The sequence below is a fragment of the Chiroxiphia lanceolata genome, chromosome 1 (assembly GCF_009829145.1).
Source record: "Chiroxiphia lanceolata isolate bChiLan1 chromosome 1, bChiLan1.pri, whole genome shotgun sequence".
Taxonomy (NCBI): domain Eukaryota; kingdom Metazoa; phylum Chordata; class Aves; order Passeriformes; family Pipridae; genus Chiroxiphia; species Chiroxiphia lanceolata.
The window spans coordinates 137,321,822-137,348,223 of NC_045637.1; the positions used below are offsets into that span (position 1 = coordinate 137,321,822).

Genomic DNA, 26,402 nt, shown 5'->3' on the forward strand with positions numbered 1-26,402 from the left:
ACTGGCCTCCAAAGCCAACAGAGCTCTTAGATGATGGATTGTAATTAGTGAGAGTGATGGATACAAAATTCCAAACAGCTTTTTTATTAAATCAGCTGCCAGTCAATTACTGTGAATAGTTCAGATGAAATGAAATGTGTTTGTTCTTTTTGACATTATATAGACACCATTTTGAAATCATGAATCTGGCAGAGGCCTCTAGCTTTTAGTCATATTTTTTGGGGCTGAACAGCTTTCAACATTGGATTTCAATTTAAGAAATGTTCAGCAGAAATATTTGTTCAATAAAGAAGGCCAATGCAGTAACATTATTGTCCATTCAGAACAGACAAGCACAAAGAAAAAAGTGAGATATAAAACGTGTTGCATACTTGAACTCCAAAGGTTGTATACATCATGATTCACGTGATATAGAAAGGCCTTTACCTTTATTACATCAGTCCTAATTTGGTCCTTAGCTGACATATAACCACACATCATTTCACTGTTTATTTGTAAATTATTAACTGTAGTATTTTTTGAGGACTATGGCACTGTTTCAGTACGTAAAGAACAAAATGGTAACACAAGAGGTTAATGTCTCACATGAGGAGTTTATTAGATTTTCATGGAGATGTTTTCGGATAGCGGTTGTACGCTTTTACTAAATCACTAACGAAAGCTGTATTATCTGTCACAATTCTTTGTATGTCAAAACATGCAAAGCCTTTACCAAAGTATGACAACAGTCTTGGCTAGAAAATTATTTTATTGTAAGCTGACATTTCAGCTGGCCATAACCATAGGTAAAAAACATGTGGTTTGATATGCAGATCTATAACCATGGGGTGGGTTGTGTGGAATATCTGGTGATACACACAGACATTTCAGAAGAAAAATAACATTCTTCACTGAAAGAGTGGTTAAGCATAGGAACAGGCTTCCCAGGGAAGTGATGGACTCACCATCCCTGGAAATGTCAAAAAACCCAAGTAGACTCTGGCACTTTGGGTTATGGTAGAGCAGCCATGGTGGTCTTTGGTCGAAGGTTGGACTGGATTATCTTGGAGGTCTCCTCCAACCTCAATGATTCTGTGATTCCACACAGAGAAAGGGTTAAGACTCTGCTCCTGACATTTTGAATTAGCAGGCAACAAGCCTTGAACTTGTGGGCTGTAAAGTTTCACACCAATAGAGGCGTATTTAGATATAAGGGATTAGGGACGGCAAGAGATTTCATGAGATACGAGCACTTTTAAGAGCCACATGAGAGCTAATTACACCCCAAAACACACCAGTGCGGCGCATCTTCCACGGAACAGCATCACCTCCCGCTCCCCACCGGAGAAGCGAGGGGCCCCCCACTCCGTTCGCGTGGGCAGGACGGGCCGGGGGGCGGGGGCAGCGCCTCTGCCCGCGGGGGCTCCGCGGCCGCGCACCGGCCCCGCCCCCCGCGCGCCCGCCCCGCGGCGGCGGCCCCGCCCCGCCCCGCGATCAGCTGCGCGCGCGTCACGTGGGCGCGTGTCGAAGGTCACGGCGCTCACAATGGAGCTGTCGCCGTACGCGCAGGGCGGGTGGCGGGTGCTGGGCGACCCCCGTCGCTTCCCCCGCCGCCCCTTCGCCGCGCTGCTCCGCGCCGCCTTCCGCAGCCTCCTCGAAGACCCGCAGGCTGCGCTGGGTAAGGGCGAGGCGCGGGGCTGGGGCGGTGCGGGCCGCGCCGCTCCGCGGGGCGCGCAGAGGGGGCGCCGCGCCCCGCCCGCCCCCGCGTATGGACACGCGTGTCCCCGCGGGGCCGGGCGGCTGGCCCCGCGTGTCCCCGCCCGCGGACGGCTCCAAGGTGCCGCTGCGCGGGGTGTCACCGCTAATGCGCGACTGCTTCATCAAAGCTCCGACCCGTCAAAAGCAGAGGGGGGGCCGGGCCGGGTCGCCCCTCGCGTTCGTGTCCGCGGGAGTGGGGTAGAGCGGCGGTGTTCCCTCGCTGCCACCGTGTGGGGGTTTTTTCGCGTGTGGACACGTCCTACGGCAACCCTGTCGTGAGGGTGCACGGCCGTACAATTAATTTTGCAGTGTTAATGACGGACGGAGGGAGCCGCCGGTGCTGGGCTGGGCGGCAGGCGGCCCCGGTGTCCGGCCCGGCCGGGGGCTCCAGCTCCGCTCCTCGCCTTTAACAGGCTGCTGGGACGGGGCTTGGAGAGGAAATTGAGGTTTTCCTTCTTTTTTTTTTTTTCCCCCTCCTTTTTTTTTTTTTTTTTTTTTTCTTATTGGGAAGGAGATGCAGAGGCGGCGGGGCGCGCAGCGCCGCACAGCCCCGCCTGGTACGGCTCGCCCCAGCCAATGCTTCAGCCCCTCACCTCCTCCTCCACCTCCTCACACCTTGCCTACTTGCTCCGTCCTTTCGCTCTGAAACACTAAATGTGTTTCATTTTGAAGTTTTTGTGGGAAAGATAGCGTTCAAAGGGGGCGAGCAGCAGCCCTCGGTACCGTGTGCTGGGGTTTGGCAAGAAAATGTGTCATCAGTAATTAATTTATTTTAGACGATCCAGACCTGAAAGATATTGACCCTACAGTATTAAAACATTGCCATGCTGCGGCTGCAACATGTATTCTGGAGGCAGGGAAGCAGAAAGCTGACATATCTGCTATAAGGTACTCATAGTTGGAAGCTTCACCAGTTTTCTAGCTGTTGTTACTTAAAAGTGTACTGCTGAGTTAATGGTAACAGAAAACTAATAAATTCTTTTTTCCCTGTAGCACTTGTCTAGAAGACTGTAAACTGGATAAAGAGAGAATAGAACAATTTTGCACCGAATATCAGGTTTTAAAAACAACTTTAACATATTAATTTTTTTTCCTCTCGTAGTAATTTATTGAACCTAGTAAATATTTTTTTCTTTCCCCTCCCCCCCCCCCTCCAGAAAAACAAGGATGCATTGGAAATCCTATTGGGAAGGTAGGTCAATCAGTCAGCACAGAGACATAGTTTCAATTACAGTTAGTTTGAAATTGTTCTGGAAAACACTTTTGCATAGTTTAGGTAATTTAAGTAAGAAATATTGTTCCATTTAAAAAGTACATTTTTAACAAACTCTAGAAAACAGCTGTTGAAACTTTTCATTTGGAATTCTACTCTTAAAAAATCTTTCTGAGCTTTTCAAGAAGCATTACAAGGATCATGAAAAAGTTCTTTATTGATGGACGGCTTTAGAAAATGACCTTTTCTTTTAGTGTAGGAAACTTGTAACTGTTTTGTCTTTCAGCATAGGTAGATCTCCTCTCCACATAACTGATGTGTCTTGGCGCTTGGAATATCAGATCAAGGTAATTTTAATACACTAAGGTGTTTCTTTAGTCTGTCTTAGTGCTAAGAAATGACTATTTTATGTGTTCTTTGTTTTTAATTTAGAACAATCAACTTCATAAAACTTATCAGCCTTCCTACTTGGTGACCTTAAATGTAGAGGTACTGTACTCCCAGCCCCCTGAAAGGGAAAAAATGCAATTTCATGATTCTTTTAAATAAAATAGACATTGTTGTTTGTTTGTTTTTTCCTTCAGAACAGTGATTCAGGATCACACCCAGATGTTAGTTTTAGTTGTACGATGGAGCAATTGCAGGTACTTGTTTCCTTCATCATTCCGTGCTTAGCTCCAGTTGTGGATGTAGGTGTTTTTAGCAACTTGCCAATCAAAATTAAATCATATATACTATTATTTGAAAAAAAAAATCTCTACTGGGAGGATACAAGAGAATCTTCCATAAAAATTATCTGAGTATATTTTACTGTCTTTTCAAATAAAGTTGCAAAGTAACTGATTTTAGTTGTGTGAGGAGTGTTTTTACATACTGCATAAATATTTTGTCTGTTTTCATAACTGTAATCTATATGTGTATTTGAGAGGAAATTTGTCATTTTCTGAAACTTTGATTTCCCGTGCTTTAGAGAAATGATTAAAGAAGCTGGTTCAATGATTTAAATGTGTCATGATTAAAAATAGAGAGCAAACTGAAGGCTCTTCAGTGGTGTTAATGACATGTAAGAAATGTACTGAAACAAACGTTGATCTTTGTTTAGCGATTTAAATGTGTAACTGAACAATAGAGGTATTGTAATGCTTGGAAGTGGCCAAACTCTGGAGGATCGGGAAGAGGGGTTGTGGAGAGAGGAAAAGCAAGATATTAAAACTTTAGGTTTTAAATGTGTGTCTTAAAAGTTGTCCTTTTCTCACTAATGAGTGTTTCTAGTCAGTTTGCTGACATAGCAAAATCTGACATACTTTGGCTAGAAAATGATCCTGGTACAAAATTGCACTCAAAATATTTTCAGTGTTTTAGAAATGCATGTAGTACTTCAAAGCCTGGAGCGGATGTTAGTGTTAGCCATTGTGGCAATACTGATAAAATCTACGTGTTAATAGTAGCGATCTGGTTTAGGAGCAAATACATTTTTAAAAGTGTTTTCCTTCAGTTCCCACTTTTCTGACTACACTGTAAAATATGGAGCTGTTTAATTACTTGCTGGCATTGTTCGCCAGTTGTAACATTTCTTTGTGCTACAAGGTGCTGGTTTCCCTTGCCTCTCTGTATAAAAAAGATACTCTGTTCCTCTAGCTGACCTTCTAAAAAATATGTTTATTCTAACACAGTATTTCATCTCTTAGGATTTAGTTGGAAAACTAAAAGATGCTGCAAAAAGTCTAGAAAGAGCGACTCAGATGTGATTGAAGGAAGGTGTCAGCCTGCGGAGCTGAAGTACTCTCATTCCTAAGAGTGTCTCCTAAATGACAAATGTCTTTCATCTCTTGATGCAAACTGTCCTTTTTTTTTTTTAAGTCCCTGGATGTGAATTAAATGAAACAACTTTTTTACGTCCGCATTTGGTATTCCTTGCTCATGTAATTTTTTTTTTATTAATTCTTGTTAAGTATTTGCTTAACTGTCACGTCATCAAAGCATTCCTTCTATCTTATTTTGTATATTTTTACATTTGTCGCTGCTTATTTTTCTCTGTTATCTAATAAAAGTTTATTCGCGCCTGTTCTGCAATTTCTATGGGTGAATTAGCTGTACCTAAAAGTAAGATGCTAAACGTTAGATCAGCTCAGTGAGGCGAAAGTCCCTTCCTCCCGTGCCGCGGCTGCGGCGCGTTTGCTAAATCGCCCGCCGCGCTTTGTCATTTCACTCCAGCCGATCTTACATCTCCCCTACGAGTAAAGGCTGGACCCCGGCGCGGGTGGCAAGAAAGGATTCAGTTTAATCGTATGGGCTCGGGGTGCCTCGAGGAAAGCCGAGGGTCCGCGGGATGGAGCGGAGCCGGGTGGCAGCTCCGGCTAGACGGCAGGGCTGCTCCGCGGCTCTCCCGGCCGCCTTGGGCCGCTCCCGGCACCGGTGGTCTCCGCGGGGCCACTCGCTCTCGCCAGCAGGTGCGGTTGGGCTCCGCAGCGCGGCCCGTCCGCACCTGCCGACGAGGAAGAGCGGCCCCGCAGAGGATGCGAGGCGGCCGCCGGTCCTTTACGGCGGAGCCAGGATTTTTCCTCTCCGTTCCTCCGCGCCCGAGCTGCGGGAGGCGTCTTGTCGTCGCCGGCGGCGAGCGACCGCGAGGGTTTCCCCGCTTCCCTCTCTCCCAGCTGGCCCGCCTTCCCCCCGCGGGGTGCGGGGACACCGCGGGTCCCCGCGACACCCGCTCCCGCCGCCGCTCGGGGCGGAAAAGCGGCCGCGCGGCCCCCGAGGGGACGCGCCTCTTCGACGGCGGCGGCTCCATGCGGCCGAGGGGCGCTCGGCAGCGCGCACGCGGTGGCGGGGGCGCGAGGCCACCGTGCGGGTCCCCCCGGGGGTCGCTCCGCGGCGGGACGGGGCGTGCGGGGCGGCCACGGGTGGGAGCACGCAACAAGTGCGCGGAGGGAGGCGAGGGCTGCGGGGGCAGCCGACGGGAGGCGTATGGGGCCGGTGGGTGTGCGGGCAGGGGGGCAGCGGCGCGGGCAGGATGGAGAGGGCAACGCCAGGCGGGGTCCTGGGGGACGGGCGGGAATCGGATCAGGGGGCGCGGGGGCGACGAGGGCGCGGGGAGGGAGTGGGGGGCGGAGGGGGTGAAGGGGAGCCACGGCGCGGGCGAAGGGAGCGCGGGGAAGGAGGGCGGGAGGCATCGGGGCTGCGGCGGGCGAGGGGAGGCGGGCGAGAGCCGCGGAGCGGGGCCGAGGGTCGGGGCGGGCGGTGAGGAAAAGGAGGAAAAGGAGGTATCGGCGGCGCGCGGGCGAGCGCGTGCAGGGCCGGGGGGAGGGGAGGGAGGGAGGGAAGGAGAAAGGGAGGAGGGAGAGAGGGAGGGGAGGGGGTGGCGGGCGGGGGAGGGGAGGGAGGGAGCGAGGGAGGGGGGAGGCGGAGGGGGAGGAGGCGGCCGGGTTGCGGGATTGGGTCACGGGGAGGCTGCCGGGCCCCGGCGGCAGCGCCGCTAATTCCCAGGCCGCCCTTAAGGAATGAGGCGCCCCACGTGACGCTGGCGGGGCGGGCGAACTCCGAGCCATTTTGGGGACGGTGTCAGTTTCCACTGTGTGCCTTCAGCGTTGCATTCTTCCCTCCTCCGCCCTCCTCCCGCCCGCCCGCCCGCCCGCCCTCCTTCCCTCCCCGGGTCCCCGCCACCAACTATGAAATAACAACAACAATAATACTCGTAATAATAACAATAATAATAAAAGAAGGAACGCGAGCGAGGCCGCGAGGCGGAGCGGGGGGCAGAGGGAGAGACAATGGGCTGGTGGAGAGAGGACCCATCCGGACCGGGGAGACTGTGCGCTCCCAGCGCCTGAGCCGCCCGGGCGGCCAACTCGGAGGGAGCGAGAGAGCGAGGGAGCGAGCGAGAAGGGCCCGCGAGGAGCGGCGGAGACCCGGGCGTTCTGTAACTAAAATGAGCGGAGCGCAGCGGCGGCGGCGGCAATAAGCTTATTGCAATTGACAGCGTCTGCAGTTCATTTCAAGATGGCCGCTTGGCTCACATTCATTTTCTGCTGAACGACTTTTAACTTTCATTGTCTTTTTTGGCCGCTCCGATCATCACCCACCGGCTCCGTTTTCCGGGTACGTATGAAGCGAGGTGTCGCCTTAGCAAGGGCGGGGGGCGAAGGGGGCTCGGCGGCGGTTTTCGGCCGGTTTGGGGGCTGCAAAGGGGCGCCTAGGTGTCCCCCGAGCTCTCCGTATGGGAAAAGCGCTGACAGGCTGCTCCAGCCACACACACACATACAGACACGCAGCAGCAGCAGCAGCAGCAGCCTGTGCACTCGCTCGCGTTACGCACCCACATTTGCAAATTTTAGTTCCTTTCTTTCTCCAGACGCCCCCTAAAACCTTTCTGTGCACATGGCCCCCGAGGAGAATATTTATATTTCCCGACCCTGCTGCCAGCCCGGCCCGAGCGCCCTTTGTTTAAAGGCAGATTTTGATTAAACAGGGACGTTCGTGAAATCTGGAGCTGCCTGGGTCAAGTGATTTCAGTCCTCCCCGAAAGAAATGTGTCTGGGGGAGGTTAAAATGTCAGATAACGCACCCATTTTATAGAGACGGAGCCAGCGGGGGGTAGCGATCCTCCTGGGGGGGTTGTTAGGAGCCGGGGCACCCAGCAGAAAATGTTATTAACTTAAGTTGGACAAGTACTTGTGTGAAATTGGATGGGTTGTAAGATGGCGGTTCCCAGTTGTTTCCAATGTCTCCTCTTACATTTCTGCTCTAAATGCTAAACTTTAGGGGTTTGTGCCTACTGGGAGAGGCAAGGGATGGCCAACGCCGAGAAATAACTTTTTTGGGGGGTGAGGATAGCAGTTTGGCTGCGATCTCGGGGAGCTGGGGCGTGCGGTTTGCTGGAGCCTTTGGAGCAAAGGTGATGTGTCTGCGGGACGCGGAGGGGGGGTGGTGTGTGTGAATTTCTTTTCTCTGGTTGGTATTTTTTTTCTCCTGAGCCCGGGAAGGGTAAATTTACATGAAATGCTTTGTCAGATCTTAGAGATGTCGCGAGTGGGCTCCTCGGGCTGCTTATGGGCAGCCCCTGAAAGTTGCTAGTGTTCTGTTTTTATAATTGAATGGCCTTGGCAATATATAACGCGGGATGTTTCTCTGTGTTTGCTGTAAACATTTGCAAATAATGAGGTAAAAATAAGCAGAAAAAAAATCGCATTTCTATACAAGTGAGATAGTAACTTTTCAGCCTCTAGAAAGTTTGATTCACTCCTCCATTCTCCAGAAAAGTCGAAGAAAACCTGGGCGTGTGTGCCCGTTTGCAAGCTTGGCGCTAGAAGGATTTTTTTTTTTGCGTAGTCTGTAGTGGTCGGAGTAGCTTCTTTTATGGGACTGTCCCTAACACCAGGGACATTCTGGAAATACAGTCCAGTAAAACTACTTTGAGTGACTCTGAGAAGCCCGTCCTGGAAACTGAGACAGACTTGTGTTGCAGTTTGCCAGAGACACGAAGTCTTGACCTACCTGGTCGCTTAGATAGTACAAAATTAGCATTTTAATGTTTTTTTTTAAGTAGACCTATTATGTCTTACGCCTAGTCACAGGGAGCTGATTTTGAAGACTGGGGTCCTTTTGCACTCTGTTGCGAATATTCAGGTCTTTCCTCGGTGCAGCAAGTTGGGCAGAGATATTTGAGCTTCGTGTACCTTCTCTGAAAGGAGCACCGTCCTCTCCTTTAAAACGTTTGCGTCCATTCTTAAGTGAAAGAGTAATAACAGGCTCGATAGTACAAGTGGCTCTGGCTGATAATGAGTGAAGATGTAGAATGACGGCTGCTTTATTCCTGATGAGAGTTTTCCGAGAGGAGATGGGTGCAAAGTACACAAACCTATGCGAGCCATGCTTCTATTTTTTATGTATGTATTTTCTGTTAGAGACCTGTCGAGCAAGGTTTGATAGCTTATTGCCTTTATAGATTTTTAATAATGTAGCTGATTCTTAGCAGGAGAATGCACTTCTGTTTTTCTTCATTTTGACATAACATGTTTAAGGCCTCTAAATAATCGGTTGGCTGGCAGTGTTTACTTCTAGTGAGTATTATCTACGTATATTTTATGTTTAGTTGTTCCATGTGTCAGTGTGTAAATATATATTGTCCTGGGTAAGAGGCTGTTTGTATTTGTGTGAAGTAGTGGCATTCGCCGTGTGATCAGCAGGAGCAGAAAAAAAAAATCTGAAAGGATTTCCATCGTACCAAAATATTAAGCTCAGGCTGCTGTAGTAAAATGTGCTGTGTTCATGTTACAACCCCGCAGGCACAGACACGCGTGTGCCTGTGCCTGTGCGGGTGGCTTTTGAGGAGAAATTAGGCGCCTTGTTCAATTCGCTGGAGAAAATCACTGATTTTCAAGACAGCTTATAGCATGTTGAAAATGTGCTAACTTTGGGCAATAAATAATCCGCGTTTAGGGGTTGCTTCGACAAAACAGGTTTCACGGTTGAATTTAATCCCCCTCCATTTAGGAAGGGGCTATGCCTGCGTGAAATAAACGCGTTAATGTCTTGAAAGGTTTGTCCCAGTCTGTCAGGGCTGGGAAGGAATTCTTGGTCAGACGACTTGCATGACCTCGGTCACTGCTGGTTTTTTTTGGTTCAGATATTTATGAATTATAAGGTAGTGACTTGAACAAATAAAACACAGAACCGTGAAAGCAGCCTGTCCATGTGTAAGTACCTAAAGGGACCTCAGAGCCGCCGGCTTCAGGGCTCTTCAGAGGAGAGTGCAGAAGCCCCGTCTCCGCCTTTTCTGGGAAAAGCAAAACCTCGGTATCAGTTTAAAAGTAAGAAGCAGAGGGTCAGGGACCCTGGAAGCGACATTTAAACCGCAGTACAATGCAGCGACGGTCTTGCTTTCCCTCACGGAACTGGGAACAGCTTTGGGGACCTGGTCTGGCTTGGTGCTTCTGGCATTTTGGTTTTCTGTGTGCTGGCCGGCATTGGTTTGATGCTGGGGCGTTTTATCTGCTGCTCACTCGAGGGTTCTCCTGCAGCAGCCGGAGAAGTTTTCTGGCCGGGGTCGCTCGTTGGCGCTGTGCACACTTCTGAAGAATATTGTACCCCTGTCCTGGGCAGTTTGGCCGACGTTCAAAGCTTTTAGAAAGCTTGGTGTGTTGCCCCTTTTTTTTTTTTTTCCCCTGCCTAACATCGAAGTTTGCCAGTGGCTGGGGGGAACCTTGCATCTTGAGCATACGGTGCTGCGGTGAGAGGTGGCTCCCAAGCTCTGCCTCGGGAGGAGCAGAGACCAAGGACAGGAGCTGGTGTGCTGGGAGCACTGACCTGGGGAAATTAATGGCTTGCATTGGAGCCACGTTGTTACATGACATTTTTCAGGATCTGGTTGACAGAAAATAATTTACTCTGCAATTGACATGGCTGACAGGTTTTTTCCTCATGTGTACTTTCCCCTTTATCTCTTATTCCCTCTCATTTTAAACAGTATGTGTGCATCTAGCGTTGTTGCCAGTGCATCCGATGGGGGTTTATGGGTTTCAGACTGTGAAAATGACATTTGTTTTTCACTCTTGTCGCTGCATTGTGTTGACAAGGTGTTGATTTAGCTTTAGGAATGATCTGGTCACATGGTCCTTCGCATATTGTCACTAATGTACCGTTTAAAGTCGGTTTGGGCTTTTCCCCCCTCTCGGTGTGCTTTATTGATGAAAAGGGGGTTTGCTTAAGGATTCGGAGACTTGTATTTTCTCATCCAAGCATCTTACCCTGGTGCTACAAATCTCTTTACACCTTTTGCAAAACTTTGCACTGCGCTCGCTTCGTCCGCGGGAGGATTTTCAAACGAGAGTCAAAACGGGGGGAAAGAAAGAAAGAGACAGAAAAAGAGTCAGGGGGAAGAGAAAGGGACGAAGGAGAGAAATGAAGAAAAAGGAGATGGAGGGATCGGGGATTCCGGCGCGGTGGAGCGGGAGCTGGGGCTCGGCACCTCGCCGGCGGTGCGGGGGGCTCGGTCCCCGGGAGCGCGGCGTGGTTCGGAGGGAGGGAGGGAGCGGAGGGGGAGAGGAGCGATCTCAGACCAGCTTCTCGCACCGAGTCGACGTGGAGAGAGGCCCCTGAGAGGATCCGAAATGGCCGAGGCTCGGGAGGAGCCTCTGGCACTCGCCTCCGCCAGGCTGAGACCCCGCAGCCCGGGGCCGCCCCCGCCGCCCGGACTGCCCCGCACCGCGCCCGGGCACCCTCCGGGCTGTGCCACCCGACCCCGCCCGGGCCGCTCCCGCCCTCCCTCTGCCCTCCCTTCGCAGCCGGGCTCCCAGACCCCCGCGGGCTCCTTGGCTCCTCCACCCCCTCCGCCAGTCCCCGGGCCCCGCGTCCCACCCCCTGGCCCGGCCCGGCCCGGCCCGGCCCGCCCCCCCGGCCGCCCCCCGCCCGGCTCTCGTGTGTTCCCAGCGGTGGCAGGATGCCAAGTGTAAGTGTAAGTTGCTATAGCAACCCCCTCGGAGAGCGGAGCAGATCCGGATCGGCACCGAGCCGCAGCGGCAGCCGCCCGGACCCCCCCGGCGGGCCGGCCCCGCCGCCCCGGTGCCCGGCCCCGCTCCGAGGTGCGTGTGTCCCCCCCCGTCCCTCCCCCCGCCGCCCCTCCCCGCGCTCCGGAAATGCCAGGGCAGCCGCACCGGGAGGCGCTGGTTCCCCTTTGTGCTGCTCGCCGGCAGCCCGGTGCCCGCCGTGTCGCCCCCGGAGCTCCCGCCGCATCGCCGCCGAGCCGGCCGGTGCCGCCGCGCCGCGGGAACGGCCCGTGCCCGCCGGGGGACGGCGCGGTGGGTGCCGCGGAGCGGCCGCGGGGCTGCACCCAGGCCGGCCCGGGGCGGTGCGGTGCGGGGACGCCCCGCCGGCCTCGGGACCGGCCCTCGCCCGCCGCCCGCCCCCGCGCCGCCGCCGCCGCCGCCTTCGCCTTCCGCGCCTGAGCTGCCCCTGCACCGGGGGATGCGATGCGATGCACGGGGGGAAGGGGACGCGCCGGACCGCGGCACCTGGGACGCAGCCGCGCTCGTCCCCGCTGACCGGTCCTCTGTGTGTGTGTCTTTCAGAGCCGCTGCTCGCCACGCCAAAATGCACCGAACAACCAGAATCAAAATAACCGAGCTAAATCCCCATCTCATGTGCGTGCTCTGCGGCGGGTACTTCATTGATGCAACAACCATCATAGAGTGCCTCCACTCCTGTAAGTACGACCGGGCGCTCCGCGTTGTTCCCTCGCCGCTTCCCTCCTTTCCCGGCATCCCGGGAACAGAAACAAAAAATCCTCCCAAGCCCAAACCCCCCGAGGGGCTCGGGACCGCTGCCCTCTACGTCCCCGACGGGTGGGGAAGTAGGTGTTCCGGCCGCGGTGCAGATTTTCTGAGGACAGCCCCACGGTCTTTGTTAAAGTAATAATATATGTACTATAAGCGTCTCCTTTTCATGGTAATTGCGGCTTATTTGGGTATTTGTTTAGCTTAAGCAGCTCGCTGCTGACAATGGACGATTTGCTCTAGCTTGCATAGTTTAGAAAATCGCACCTTTATCTATGCATATCTGAGTGGCACCTTCGAACATCACTGAAAGCCTGTCGTGTTTCACTTACAGTCTGTAAGACCTGTATCGTGCGTTACTTGGAGACCAGCAAGTATTGTCCTATCTGTGATGTCCAAGTTCACAAAACTCGACCGCTTTTGAATATAAGGTAGGAGAAAGTTTCGAAGTGCATCCTGCATCTCTTATTTTGCTTTATGTGGGGAGACCAGCAGTAGTCAGTGTCAATGTTATCTCTTTGTCTGCGATTTAAATCTGAAAGGGCTTGTCGATTTACAAGCTAACTGGTGTGCATGCACTCTCTTTGGAGTTTCATCACTGATTGAAACTGGAGATTTCTCTGCATGGGAGACAGAAAGTTTTTGTTTGTCTTTTTAGCATAAGCCAGTCATTGATGTAATGCCTTTTCCCTCTCCCCAGTTCTCCCGTGTACCACCGGACAGTTCTTGCCTCTGCTTTCTGTATCTCCCAGACATGCATCACTCCAGGATAATTCCTAATCATGAAAACTCTTGCAGCAGCTTTCCAAGCTAAGAGGCAAAAACCTTTAAAGCATCATTTGCCTTTCAGAAACATTTTCCTTGTCAGCACTGCATTTTGCTCTCTCTCCTTTCTAGGGAGGAGGTGTAGTTTTTAAGGCCTTCCTTCAGTCTGAGAACCTTCAGTTGAGGTACCACAGATGAGTTTTGATTCAGAGTGGTATTTAGAGCAGGGCTAGTTTGATTACAAGGTCCTGCAAGTCAACTTTTAATGACTGGCCTCCCGCTTTGTAGAAGATGCCTTGTTGTGAAAGATTATAAGTAGGGATTAAAATATTACTTCACCTGCTTATTTTCATGTTTTGGGGTTGTTCTTTTTTTCAGGTCAGATAAAACTCTCCAAGATATTGTATACAAGCTAGTACCAGGCCTTTTCAAAAGTAAGTAGTTAAATCAGGCATTTTGTTAAGAGCAGAAAACAAAGCCAGAGCTGCTATCCTATATCAATACCAGGAGTTACAGAGTAAATGCTAAAAGAAAATTATATGCTTTTCCATCTAGATGAAATGAAAAGAAGAAGGGATTTTTATGCTGCTCATCCGTCGGCTGATGGTAAAAGCTTCTCCTTTGCAACTTTAATAAATATAGCATTGACCTAGATGTTTTACTGTTTCCTTTTCAACTTACAAGTGATATATTACTGTCACAGAATTTTAAGAAGTAAAGTCAGCATAATAAAAGTTTATTGTTTTGTCAGGTAGCTTTCATTCATTATCTTACTGTGAAGATTTTTTTTTTCTTGTTACTGAGAATTGCCATTCTTCCTGATTTGAATTTCAAAATGTAAATTATTGTGGAAATTTCTGTGCAGCTGCCAATGGCTCTAATGAAGACAGGGGAGAAGTGGCTGACGAAGACAAAAGAATTATAACAGACGACGAGATAATAAGCTTATCCATTGAATTCTTTGACCAGAATAGGCAAGTTCCAGAATTGCAATATTTTATGTTTACCTGATTGATAGCAGCTGTATTTATTATTTGTTGTAAATGTGTCATTTCTTCTCACAGACTGGAACGAAAAGGAAATAAGGAGAAAGAAAAATCAAAGGAAGAGGTAAATAACTTTCCTTTACTCCAGAGGAAGCATATCACACACACACACAACTTTGGGACAGGTCTGTAGCTGAGAAAAATACATAGGTATGTGTATCTAGAACAAAGGAGGTGCACCTCCTATTATGGCATGAGGTACAGAAAAGGTAAAATATTTTTATACAGCTGTATATGTAAACAACTTTTTAAAATTAAAAATGCGTGCAGTGTTACTTTTAAAGCAGAATCTGATATTTTGTAAAATTAAAAAATATTTAATAATTTATTTATTACTTTATTATAAACTAAAACCTGATTTCATACAATACAAATATTTATGTATAAATTCAGTTACATATTTTAATTACTTTAGAACTATAATTTACCACTTATTTGTGACATGCCTTCTAAGGCAGCGGACATTGTTATGTTAGAGTTCATAATGTAATAAGATACATTTTTTTTAACATGAAACGTTAGAATACAACATTAGTGGAAGTAATTGCTTGTTCTCAGTAGACTGATTTTCTTTACTATGCTCTCAGGTGAATGACAAAAGATACTTGCGCTGCCCAGCAGCAATGACAGTGATGCATCTAAGAAAGTTCCTGCGGAGTAAAATGGATATACCTAACACTTTCCAGGTACCTATGGGGAAGGAGTGATTTTTTTTTTTTTAAAGTTTTTGTTTGTTTGTTTGTTTGTTAGTTTATTTAGGACTCGTTTCCTCATTACAACCTGTTCCAGCAAGTGCTAACTGCCAAGTATTTACGGTGTGTGCAATACGTTGCTGGGCTTATTTTTAAAATATCTATCTGTAGAGTATGGTGACACTGTAATTTTTTTTAATGCTGTAAATATCAAAGTATAAAGAAATTGCTCCTTGATATATTTTAAACATGTCCAATAGATATGCAAATTCCCTACTTCTTGCTGGGTTTGGTATAGCTTTTTTTGTTTGTTTTTTTTCCAATTTTGTGAGATAAGTAACAGCAGGGCTACTTTCACCTCAGATCAGTCATGTGCTAGGGCTGAATGCCTGGATGCTCCTTAATGAAGGATTCATATCTTGAACAGATCGATGTGATGTATGAAGAGGAACCTCTGAAGGACTACTACACCCTAATGGATATTGCCTACATTTATACCTGGAGGCGGGTGAGTATCTCCAGGAGGACTCCAGTATGTCTCCTCCAGGAGGGGGTGCAGGTCATGGCCTGGGGAGGGCGCTTATCAGGGTCTCCCTTTTGCTTTACAGAATGGGCCTCTGCCCCTGAAATACCGGGTCCGACCTACTTGCAAGAGGATGAAGATCAGTCACCAGAGAGAAGGCTTGAATAACAGTGGGGAGCTGGAAAGTGACTCTGGGAGTGACAAGGCGAGCAGCCCAGCAGGAGGCATCCCCTCCACCTCCTCCTGTTTGCCCAGCCCCAGCACCCCGGTCCAGTCTCCTCACCCCCAGTTCCCTCACATCTCCAGCACCATGAATGGCACCAGCAGCAGCCCCAGCAGTAACCACCAGTCCTCCTTTACCAACAGAGCTCGGAAAACGTCAATAAATGGCTCCTCAGCCACTTCATCTGGTTGATGGGCCAACCAAGCTACCACCCTCATCCTTCCTTTATATAGATCTCTCCATGCCATTACAGCTTTATAGATGCTAATCCATGTGACTATCATCCAAATTGCTTTCTTTTGTAGTAACACTGAACTTGGCTATAAAAGGCCAGACTAGGTGACATTCAGGATGGACGTTAATGGAAACGCAAGATTGAAATGTAAATTGTTTTCAGAGGACTGAGAAGCAAACAAAAGTTACATCTTCACCTGTTCTGAGTGATGTGGAGTTGTTTCTGTCCCCATCATCTGGAGTCAGGAGTCTCCAGAAGTCAGTACAAATCCCGGGAAGTAGTTTGTTAATCCAGACTAACTCCTCCATTGCGTTCTCTTCGATTGTTATTGTTCTTATGCTGTTTTGTGAACCTGTAGAAAGCAAGTGCTTTTTCATCTTGAAATCCAACAAAATTGAAAGAATATGCATAGAGAAATGCATATATGTAGCCATGTCACTGTGAATAACAATTTTTGCGTATTAGCCATTTTGATTCTTATGTTGCATCTTTTACTTCTCTGTTGCTGCGCAGAACCGATCAAAAGAAAAGTAAACTTCAGTTTTACAATCTGTATGCCTAAAAGCGGGTATTACCATTTTATTTACTGACTTGTTTAAATGATTCGCTTTTGTAAGAATCAGATGGCATTATGCTTATTGTACAATGCCATATTGGTATATGACATAACAGGAAACAGTATTGTATGATATATTTATAAATACTATAAAGAAAATATTGTGTTTCATGCACTCATGATATGGTTGTTAACTTTCTAAACTGGTTCGACCCTTGCAGATGCCGCCTGTTTGAGCTTTGCTTGTACTGCAAGAAACACTTTGTGTGTGAGAGCTACAGTATTGGGAAAGCACATTCAAGTCTCTGATAACCCGGAGGCAATTGGCAATCTTAAAAGGATTTTACTGGCTTTGTCTGTTTTTTTTCAAGTGAAATATTTTTACTTTACCAAATGTTGAAGTGATACAGTGAAGAAAAAAAAAATCAAGGGACATGGAAGTCTTTGACCTGTTTGATAACCTTTTTATTATTTGGTGTGGTGGGACTGTGTTTTTAAAAGCACATGGAGTCATTATAGAAGCCATAAACTATTTGGTATAAAGTTTAAGGAACCAGCAAGTGGCTGGATGAAGGCATTTTATCTAAATTTGTTTTAATATATATGTATATGGTACAGTACTAACTTCATTAAAATTTAACAGGTACTTTTCAATAAATTGTGGAGAATGCCTTCTCTTTAATGGCCTGCAAGTAGGTGCATTTTATTACAGGCTTCTAAGAGTGGGTTTTTTTCAGTAGAAGGAACTTTTCCACCATAAAATATGAACAGCCCAGATACTTTTCAGTTTGTGCTTTGCTTTGGTCGAACTTTGTGTGTGTTCATCACCCATCAGTTATACATTTGTGAGGGTGTTTATTCTATATGGATATTGTTTCATGTTTGTACGGAAAAATTGTAGTTAAACATTTCATTGTCTCCAGTCTGCAAAAGAAGCACAATTCTTAATTGCTTTGTCTTGCTTATAGTCATTAAATCATTACTTTTGCATATAAATTGCTGTTATTTGTCCTGCTTGTTTTTATAGACCAGGTGATTGCAAATCCTCCACAAGGTTATCGCTTATTGATGTATATGTCTTGTTAAACAAGAGTTGATATTTTTTTCTGTAGTAAACATGTACAGCTCAATTTCAACAGTAAAAACTTCAGTTTTATATACACGAATAACTTTCATTTATAGCTGATCAAAGAAATAAATAAAAGGGATAATTCATTGAAAAGTAGCAAATGACCTCTGTTGATAATGTGGTGTTAAGGGAAAAACATCTTTTTCTCATGGGATGTGTTTCTGGGTGTACCAAAGATTTTAGTGAACAGAACAGTATGGTGTACTAAAATAACAAAGAAAAAAAAAAGCCTAGAAATTGCAGTGATTTGTTTTGGTTGCCTGCCTCGAAGACATTTGCTGTTCTTTATTTGACCCCGATTAATTCTTGGATATAAGCAAATGGTGCATTCTCACATCCTACTCAGCCACAGGTTTTACCTTCTATATGTTCAAACTTAGCCCCTGTTAAACTGCATTGCCTGGGAAGGGAAGAACTTGATTTTTGTGATGGTGAGTGCCATGTTCTGCCTGTGCTGTCCTGGATTACTTTTTAAAGCCTCGGTGGAACTAAAAACGTTTTAATATAAAGATATCTCTCAATGCGACCTAATGTCTATCTTGGCACTATTCCCTCAGCTGCATGAGTAAATCACGCTGTACTTGTTGAACTATTTCACCCCAAACCCAGCACTGAACCTGCAGCAGAGGCTTGTACGTTAGCACACTGATAAAATTGCGCTTATTTATACTGGAAGTAGCAGTTAATCACAACTTCCAGCATCAATAGGGAACTGTTCTCGGTCTTCGTGGAGTGAAGTACTCGGCAAACAGGAGTGGGATATTCCCTTCGAGGTTTACTAAGCTCTTGCAGCATTTTCGACATCTCCCGTCTGAGCAAGAACAAACGCTCTCAGTAGCTCTCTTGCTGAGCTGCAGAAGCCGCCGATGATGTTTGTGCTGCCATGTGAAACTTTTGTTTTGCTGCTGGCCCTGCGCAGATGGCACCGCGATGCTTATATACTGCTAAGCACAACTGGGAGGGCGATCAAAGATAGCATCTTGGTGTTCTACTTGTGAAGCTGCTACGTCAACCTTCCCGGTTTCACGATACTTTCCTTTGCAGATACATAGCGAGAGGGTTTCCTTAAAATGTACCTTAATTCTACTTGTTGGGAAAGAAATCTCCGTTCGGTACATGTAAAGAGAATCTTTTCATTACCCGACGTTGCGTTTATAGAGATGGAGGGATAAAGCCAAAGTCTGCTGCGTTTTCCTGAGCTTGTTCAACAATCAATCTGATTAAGGGTAGAGGCAGGGGTGGTCTGTGCTGGCTGGAAAAAGATGTTTTTCTATCTTCGTCCGACCAAATTTCCCTCCCTGGTTCAGCTGCCTGCAGCTACAAGGAGCGCTTTTGTGCCCGGCCGGAATGGGAATCCAGCCCCGGGGAAAGCAACGCAGAGGGAGCATGAAGATCTCCACAGGCTTCTAGAGAAGACAGACGGAAACAGGGAGAAGGAACGCAGAAATACGCATGGAAAGAAAGGGTAGGAGCATGACGAGCTTGCTGAGCCGAGATGGTTGTCCCCCAGCACCGAGCATTCTTCTCAACAACCTGTGCCGCTGCCTTCCAGCAGATCGATGCGGGCACCGCCGGCACATTTCCGACACCGGCAGCGTCCCGTGGGCAGGAGAGGAGAGCGGAGGGCGGCACCACCGCGGCTCCGGGGGCTCGGGCAGCACCGGGGGAGCCCCAGAAAACGCGACGCAAAGACGAGGTTCCCCGATTTTCGGATGAGGCACAGAAACTCGACAGCGGGGGCAACGGCAGGCGCCCTGCGCGACGAGGCGGTGCCTTTGGTCCTCTCCCCACGGCCGCCGGGGATGCACCGCCGTCACCCCCGCCGCCGCACCGCTGCCACAGGAGTGGCTCGTTTCGTTGGGGACTTTCAAAGTGCGGCCAAAGCAAGTCTTCCCGGGACCGGGACCGGGTGGACCCTTCTTCCTTCCGCCTCCGCCAGCCCTGCGCCTCTTTTCTTCTTCGCCGCGACCTCAGACCACCGGGGCGAAGGGACCAGCAGAGAGCTATGCTCCTGACTTCCGAACATCACTTCTGGACTGTTCATCTCTCCCCACGCAGGAACTCCTGCAGTTCCGATCTTTGCCACCAAAGCGGCTGACGAGGATCGGGTTGTCTGGCCGTGCCGGGCTCCAGTTTCTGTCCCCGGCGCGGGGCGGGCGGCGACGGCCCCCGCCGCAGGTACCGCAGCGGGAGGCGGGTAGCGGCGGCCCCGCAGGGCTCCTCGAGCCCTCCCAGTTTTAATACGGTGAAATTCTGAGACAATGTTTACTCAGATAAGTGTTTCCTGTTTCCGCTGTTAATTTTTAACGTTCTTGCTCCTACTCTGGGTACTTGAAACGGATTTCCTTTATTTTACTATAAACAGTTTCTTTTTCATCTTTTCTGCCCGTCTCCCACCCGGAGGACGCCTGGAGAAGAACCTGCGCTCCCGTCCCAGGGTCTGTGGATCTCTGCTTTCCGCAACTCCAAGTCGTTGCCCCGCTCCGGGAGCTCCGACCCATGGTTGATTTGTGTTGTATTAACTCAAGAATGGGAAGGATTCTGGCAGCGAGGATTTTTTTCCAGCTTTGGCTCCCTCACTCCCTTTCCCCACGACCAACAGAGGAGTCCCGCCAGGACAACAGAAAAACTTGTAAAGCCCAGTGTGCACCACGCAACTCTCGGTCGCACCGCCTTCGGGGATGGGATATTTGTATTTATTTAACAGTGATGGTATGGGCCAAAGAAAAAAAAAAATCGACAGTGTCGGTAACGAGTACAGCACGAAGGACACGTAACACCCGCGGCAAAGGGAGGTCTTCCCCGCCGGGGTTCGGCAGGCAGAGGGAATTCCATCCCCGTTCGCTGCCACGGAGCCGCAGCCGCGACGGGCAGGACAGCGGCAGCCGCGGAAAGGCCGCGGGCGGCGGTGCCGGCGGCGAGCGCTGCCCCGGGGGTGCGCGGAGCCCGCGGGCCCCCCCTCCGCCGGGCCGGCTGCTGCTGCTGCCCGCCCCGGGAGCCCGGCCCGGAGCTGCGGGTCGGCTGCACTTCGTTTCGCGTCGTCTCGGCCGGCGAGAACGCGACTCCTCGGGCCGGTGTGGAAGCGCGGCGCTGGGAGGCGGCGGCGCCGCGGGCACGGCCGGACCCCCCTGCCCCGCCGGGCCGGGCCGCCCCGCTCCGCGCCCCCCGCGCCGGGCAGAGGCCATCTTGCGCCTGCGCACCGCTGCGCCCGCGGAACTTCCCCCCCGCGCCGCCAGATTCGAACGGGGCTGCGCGGGGCGCGGAGCGGGACCCGCGGGGGGACCCGCCGGGGGCTCCGCGCCGCGACTGCCGCGACCGGGCCCCGACAGCGCCGCCCCAAAGGACTCCGCCGGCGGCCACGCCGGGTGCGCCGTCGCGTTTTGCCACCCTCCCGGGCCGGGCCGGGTCCGGCCAGGGGACAGCGGGCACGGCCGGCGGGCAGCACCCCTGGCCGCAACCTCCCGCCGCCGAGAGGTGCAGCCGCAGCCCCCGCACCGCCCTGCCTCCCCGTCTGCCTTCCCCCGCCTCCTGCCCTTAGGGTGCTCCAGCCAGCCCGGACATTTAGGGATGCGCGCACAGGGACGGGAGCATTCCCGCTTTTCCAGCTGCAGAGCGCCGCTGTCCCGTGTCCCCGCCAGCCTTGCCGCAGGCACACGGCCTCCCGCCGATGCCGGGACCAGCCCTCCCCGGGGCACGGCGGGGCCCCGGGGCGCCCCGACCTCCCCTAGAGAGGGGAGGGGGCCGCGGTAGCCATTTGGCGCATCTATTTTCGTGGTCCGTAGTTGAATATCGCACCTCGTCTACAGAGACAAAGGGCTGTATGTTCCCATCGCCGGGGACAGGCAGATGCCTTCCCCGCTCCCCGCGCTGATGCTCTCAACGGTGCGGCGGGGGTACATTTTCTAGGGAGCGGCCGGGTGAGATCTCCCCCGTGGCAGGGAGGCACTTTCCAACAGCAGAAGCAGCCAGCAGCCCTTCCCCCTCTGCGCCCGTCGTCGGGCTCCTCTGGCGGGAATACCGCCCGTATCTCTCTCCTGCCGCATCCCCGGTGGAGGAGGCCGAGGCCGGGAGACGCCGCCCCGTATCCTGGGGCCTTCGCTGAGCGCAAATCTCAGGCATTGCTGCCAGCGGTGGCATTTCTTACTCCTCCCTTTCCATGTGCTAGGGATGCTCGAGAGTTGCCTCCTCGACGAGGCACTTTCTGATCTGTGAGACAACATCGTGCCAAGGATCCTGTAGCCGATGAAGGCCTCCGAAATGGGTTGACACTACAAAAAAAAAAAAAAAAATCCCCCACCAAAACTAACCAACCACCCACCAAGCACCCAACCAAAAAAAAAAAAAAAAAAAAAAGAAAAAAGAAAAAAGAAAAAACCAAACCCATACCCCCCCAAACAAACCCAGGAGAAAACTGCGAATAAAATAACAACAAAACTCCACACTCCACCAAAGAAACCTAAACCAGCCCGCATTCACAACCCCAAAACTTTAAAGGGGAAATGAGGGGAAAAAAAATCCAACAGAACAAACAACAAGATAAAACCGAAAAGAAACCCCAAACAACCAAACCCAAGAAAGCCAAAAAGCTACGCTAACAGGGTGCTGAAGGGAAGGTGTTGGCATGTCCAAGGTGGAGGTGTGCTGAGTGAGTGATGCCCCTGCGAGGCAGCTCTCACTGCGCGGGGTGCGGAGCCTGCGCACACCCTCCGCATGTTCCCGACGCCGGCAGCTCTGCCCGGCCAACGGGTGCTCCGGTGCAGCCGGTCGGGACGTGTCCCACCCGGAGGGATAGCACTTCGATTTCTAGGTTGGGGTAGGCTGGCTGCGAAGGACTGCGGCTGGACTGCGGCTCCCCGGGGGACACCGCGCTGTTGCTCCCCGGGCTGGGGCTCTGCTGCCGGGCAGGCGGGCGCGCAGACAGAGCCCCCGGGCACCGAGGAGCTGGCAGCAGAGGGTACCAGCGGAGGCGAGAAAGGCGTTCAGCGCCGAGAGGGATGCCTACAAGCCAAGAGCTGCCATTTTGTCTCTTTTAAGAGGGTTGCCTTTCCCCTCTCCTGCAGCGCAGTGCGCGGGGGTGGCAGCATCGTCTCCTCTTGCCCTGCCCCTCCTCGGCCGTCCTCCAGGGAGGCAGCTCAGGGCTGCACGAGAGGTCCCTTCGGGAAAGCGCCAACCAGCCCCAGCCTTCCCAGCCCTGGCGCTCTCCCTGCCACCTCCGCCCTAGGTGCTCGGGGTTTGCAGGCTGTTCAGCTGATTTGTTGCTAATAGCAACCACACGACAGCGATTTGCAGCCTTTGCTGCTGCCAGCGCCTCTCGTTACACCTTCTTCTGCAAACCGGGATATCGTCGTCTGGCTGCTGCCTGTCCCCACCCCTCTAACCGCAGCAGCCAGGGACAATGATGGTGCAGGAGGACGGGACGGCCGCGGGGCGAGCTGCGGGCTCCGCTGGGCACCGCGCAGGTTTGGTCCTTCCAGATCAAGAACTAAATACTGGCCAGCATGCAGCCGCGCAGGCTCCGCGCATTTCGCATTGTGTGGCAGCATTGTTGAGAGCTGCCAGCGCCCGCAATCCGACCGGCGCGGGGGGGGGGGGTGTGGAGAAGCGCTGCTGGGTTTACATATGTAGATGCGGGCAGCGTTCAGCGCCAAGCCGACACACACCCTCCCCCGGAGCATCAGACCTCGGAAGACAAAGGAAGACCTCGCTCCTTTCAAGTTCCAAGAATAAATTAAGCTTCGGCTTTCAGTTTTGGAACGTCCCAAAAATATTTTTCTTTTTTTTTTTTTTTTTTTTTTTTTTTTAAATAATGGCACTGCACAAGCGCTGACGGTTCCGCAGGAAACCAGAGGTGTAACCATATGCACGTGGTAAAAAGGACTCAGTCCTACCAGCTAATATTTCCTGGTCCCATCCTGCAAGTCAGCCTCACATGTTTTGCCCTTTTCCGGTTTATTTATCCCTTAAAATTTTTATTCAGTCTTTGCCTAGTGTAATGGCGACGCACCAATCTCCACTAGCCAAATCTGTACCGTTTACATGTTTACAGTTAAAAATATCTGTTCAAATGCCAGCGTCGTCCTCTTAGGTGAAAAAAAAAGGAGAAGTCCTCTTTCTAGAGCGTTTGAAGTGCCTCGACGTTTCTGTCTTCGCCTCACAGAACTAATTTACTCTATAGGAAGGTCTCATAAACTAAACTCACCACTGAAAATCCGGAGAGGGGACCCCAGAATGGCGTGACTCCCTGAAGCCCCGAACCAAAGCTCAGGGGGGGGAAAAAAGAGAGAACTCTCCACCGCTATGGTCTCTCTGAAAGAGTCTTTGCTAAAATCAGATAACGGCAAAGCCCAAATTAAATTTGAAAATTAAATTATTCAAGGATTCGAATTTATTTTAGTACAGGCTGTATGTGGAGTTGAAGACTCTTCACTCAGTGTACTCTCTTCGAGAGAGCACTTCAGTTTCCTACATCCCATTCACTCCCACTAACCTTTCCACGTGCAACCTCCTGGCTTTCAAAAACCCAGCGTTTCCAACTCGGATCCGCGGGAGCAAGCGGAAGAGTTTGCGCGTTGCTCTTCCCACCAGACGCGCTCAGTCGTGCAAACACAGGATTAACCCCCCTAATTTCTGTAACCCTGTAAATATCTCCTCAACGCCTTGAACAATTTACCAGGCGTGTGGCAAGCAGAAGAGACCCTCCAGAGGCAGATCGGGCGACCCAGCGCCCTGCCGACGGGTGCGGGAGACGGCCAGGGGCAGCTCTGGCTCCGGCTCCAGCTGACCCGCAGCTCCGGCGGGCTCTCCCGGGGGCGTCTCGAAGCCGGGAAGCCGCCGCATTAAGGCGCGGGAAGACCTCACCTTTTCATGGGCGTCGTGCGGTTTTAAGCCGTAGAGGAACATCCACGGCTTGACCAGCCGAGGCACCGCAGGGCATGAGCCGCCGAGGGGCAGCGAGCCCCACCCTGGACCTGCCACCCAGGGCCCTTCCAACCGGGGGGTCCTGCGGAGCACTCAGCTCCTCCCGTGCGGAGGCTGAGTCACCTGTTGCCTCGTACCTGCGGAGACGAGACCAAGCCGGGAAAACCCATCCCCCCGGCACGCCTCACTCCCAAAAAACTCCAGGAGCAACTTCGCCCTTCCCCATCTTGGGGAAAACGATGCTTATCCTCCCCACTTTAGGCATATTTCCCAGTGAATCAAAGACTGAGATTAAAGAACACCCACCAGAAAGCGAAGGCACATTATTCATTTGGATAACTGTTGCCTATTACCCTGGTCTCCGGTTTATTTTTTAAGCTGACGTGTGCGGTAACACAGTCATTACTAACACCACCCGCTTAAGGATACAGGTTTCCTACTAATGAGCACCCCAGCAGTAGGCAATGAAGTCTCACAACTACGTCATTTCCATAAATGATTTTCCGTCTTCAGTACTTTTGCGAGAACTGGTGACATTTCCGTAGACCGCATTTGCATGGTGTTTATTCCTCATTATTATTATTAACTATGTGAATAGACTCTCAGTAGCAAGCAACGAAGTGTAACAGCAAGTCTTGGTGGTACTCAGGGTGCGTTTTGTTGTTCCTTATCCAAACATTAGACTTAATTATACAGATAAATCAATTTATCTGTAATCGACACATCTGCTTTTTTTTTTTTTTAAACCTCTGGAAGTAATTCATCACCATTTGTTTATTTTTTATTTAACTTAAGAACAGAAATAAGTATAAAGAAATGTGTTTAACAGCTGTTCCCTTCTCAAGTACACATGGTGATAATTTCCCAAAATATTTTCTGTGGCAAACAACCTTCTCACCAGTCTGATTTTATTTGTCTCCTTTATTTGTAAAGAATAGCACATCCTCTGTTTAATTTGTTTGTTTAAAGAGACTTTTTTTTCCGCACTAAATACTCCTAGAAACGCATAGTTCATTTTAGACCATGATATTGTGTTAGCCCCTCTCTTTTCAGCTGAGTAAACACATAGATGATTAAAAAAAAGAAAAATTAGTGTCTTTCTTACACTTTTCCAAACTTTAAAATGTGGCTGAATTAACTTCAGCGTTCCAAGTTTAAGGTATGAGACAAAACTTTATACTACCTATCAAATAACATGTTTGTATAGTGACAGCCGTCTGATTTTGTACATTTTGAATTTTGCAGGACAAATTACTAGCCTATGAAATCTTGAAGCCACTGTGCGATATAGAGTGGCTACAGAAAGGGACATTTTTTTATTGAATATTAACTCTGATTTTCTATTGTGGATTACAATTTCACTTGGAGCTTGCCTGATCGATAGCAGAGCTAACTATTACCTTCGTTCACAAGTATCCCGCGTCTTGGGAATCGCTCTCAAAAGATACTGGACGTGATGTAGAGTCTATTTCTATTCAAACCCTGATAACACTGATTTCATTTTCCCGTCCCACCGTTTGCATTAGTTGTTATACAGACCTCCAAGGTTGTTTTTACTGAGAGATACAACCATGTCTTTGCCGACCGGTTCTGAAGAGAATTATTCCTAATTAGTCCTTATGGCCGGACACCAAGATGGGAAAAGTGGAAGGCAGTGCCCAACTTATCTACCAGAATCATATGCTGTTGGAAAAAAATATTTAAAAAATACTGTTATGGTGCGATACTGTGCTTGGCAGAGTCAGAGGGCTGCTGCCGGACCATCCCTCATCGCCGTGCCCCTTCCCCCCCTGCACGGAGAGAGCGGATGCTGCCCCCAGCCACCCGGGGCTGAGCGTGGCGGGGAGCTGGCCCTGCGCGGATCTTCTGCGCGGGTGGGTGCGCTCGGGCTGATCATTAACCGCGCCGGGTATGGACTGAGAGAAGCCTTCCCTTCCAGCGAGGGACGGCTCTTCTTCCGCCGTTCTTCCCCCGCGGCTCCCGGCGGAGGCGGTGGCCGCAGCCCACGGGCTCGCCCTTAGGCGTCCGCGCTGTCCGCACCGCCCCGGCCGCCGATGGACGGGGACTCCGCGGTCCCCCGCGGGGCAAGTTCATTCCCC

General features: G+C 50.4%; 2 protein-coding genes across 2 annotated transcripts; both read left to right on the plus strand.

Annotated features, from left to right (window-relative positions):
• The first annotated feature begins 1,491 nt into the window (after positions 1 to 1,491).
• On the plus strand, positions 1,492 to 5,023 carry COMMD3 (COMM domain containing 3). Its single transcript, XM_032700057.1, has 8 exons — positions 1,492 to 1,657; positions 2,514 to 2,625; positions 2,731 to 2,794; positions 2,895 to 2,929; positions 3,237 to 3,297; positions 3,383 to 3,439; positions 3,535 to 3,594; positions 4,639 to 5,023. Exons 1-8 carry the CDS (start codon positions 1,525 to 1,527, stop codon positions 4,696 to 4,698), a joined length of 582 nt encoding a protein of 193 aa, XP_032555948.1. The 5' UTR covers positions 1,492 to 1,524; the 3' UTR covers positions 4,699 to 5,023.
• Positions 5,024 to 6,581: 1,558 nt separating this feature from the next.
• On the plus strand, positions 6,582 to 17,486 carry BMI1 (BMI1 proto-oncogene, polycomb ring finger). Its single transcript, XM_032700042.1, has 10 exons — positions 6,582 to 7,045; positions 12,013 to 12,146; positions 12,551 to 12,647; positions 13,360 to 13,415; positions 13,537 to 13,587; positions 13,847 to 13,955; positions 14,046 to 14,091; positions 14,615 to 14,713; positions 15,147 to 15,227; positions 15,328 to 17,486. Exons 2-10 carry the CDS (start codon positions 12,035 to 12,037, stop codon positions 15,655 to 15,657), a joined length of 981 nt encoding a protein of 326 aa, XP_032555933.1. The 5' UTR covers positions 6,582 to 7,045; positions 12,013 to 12,034; the 3' UTR covers positions 15,658 to 17,486.
• Positions 17,487 to 26,402: the final 8,916 nt, after the last annotated feature.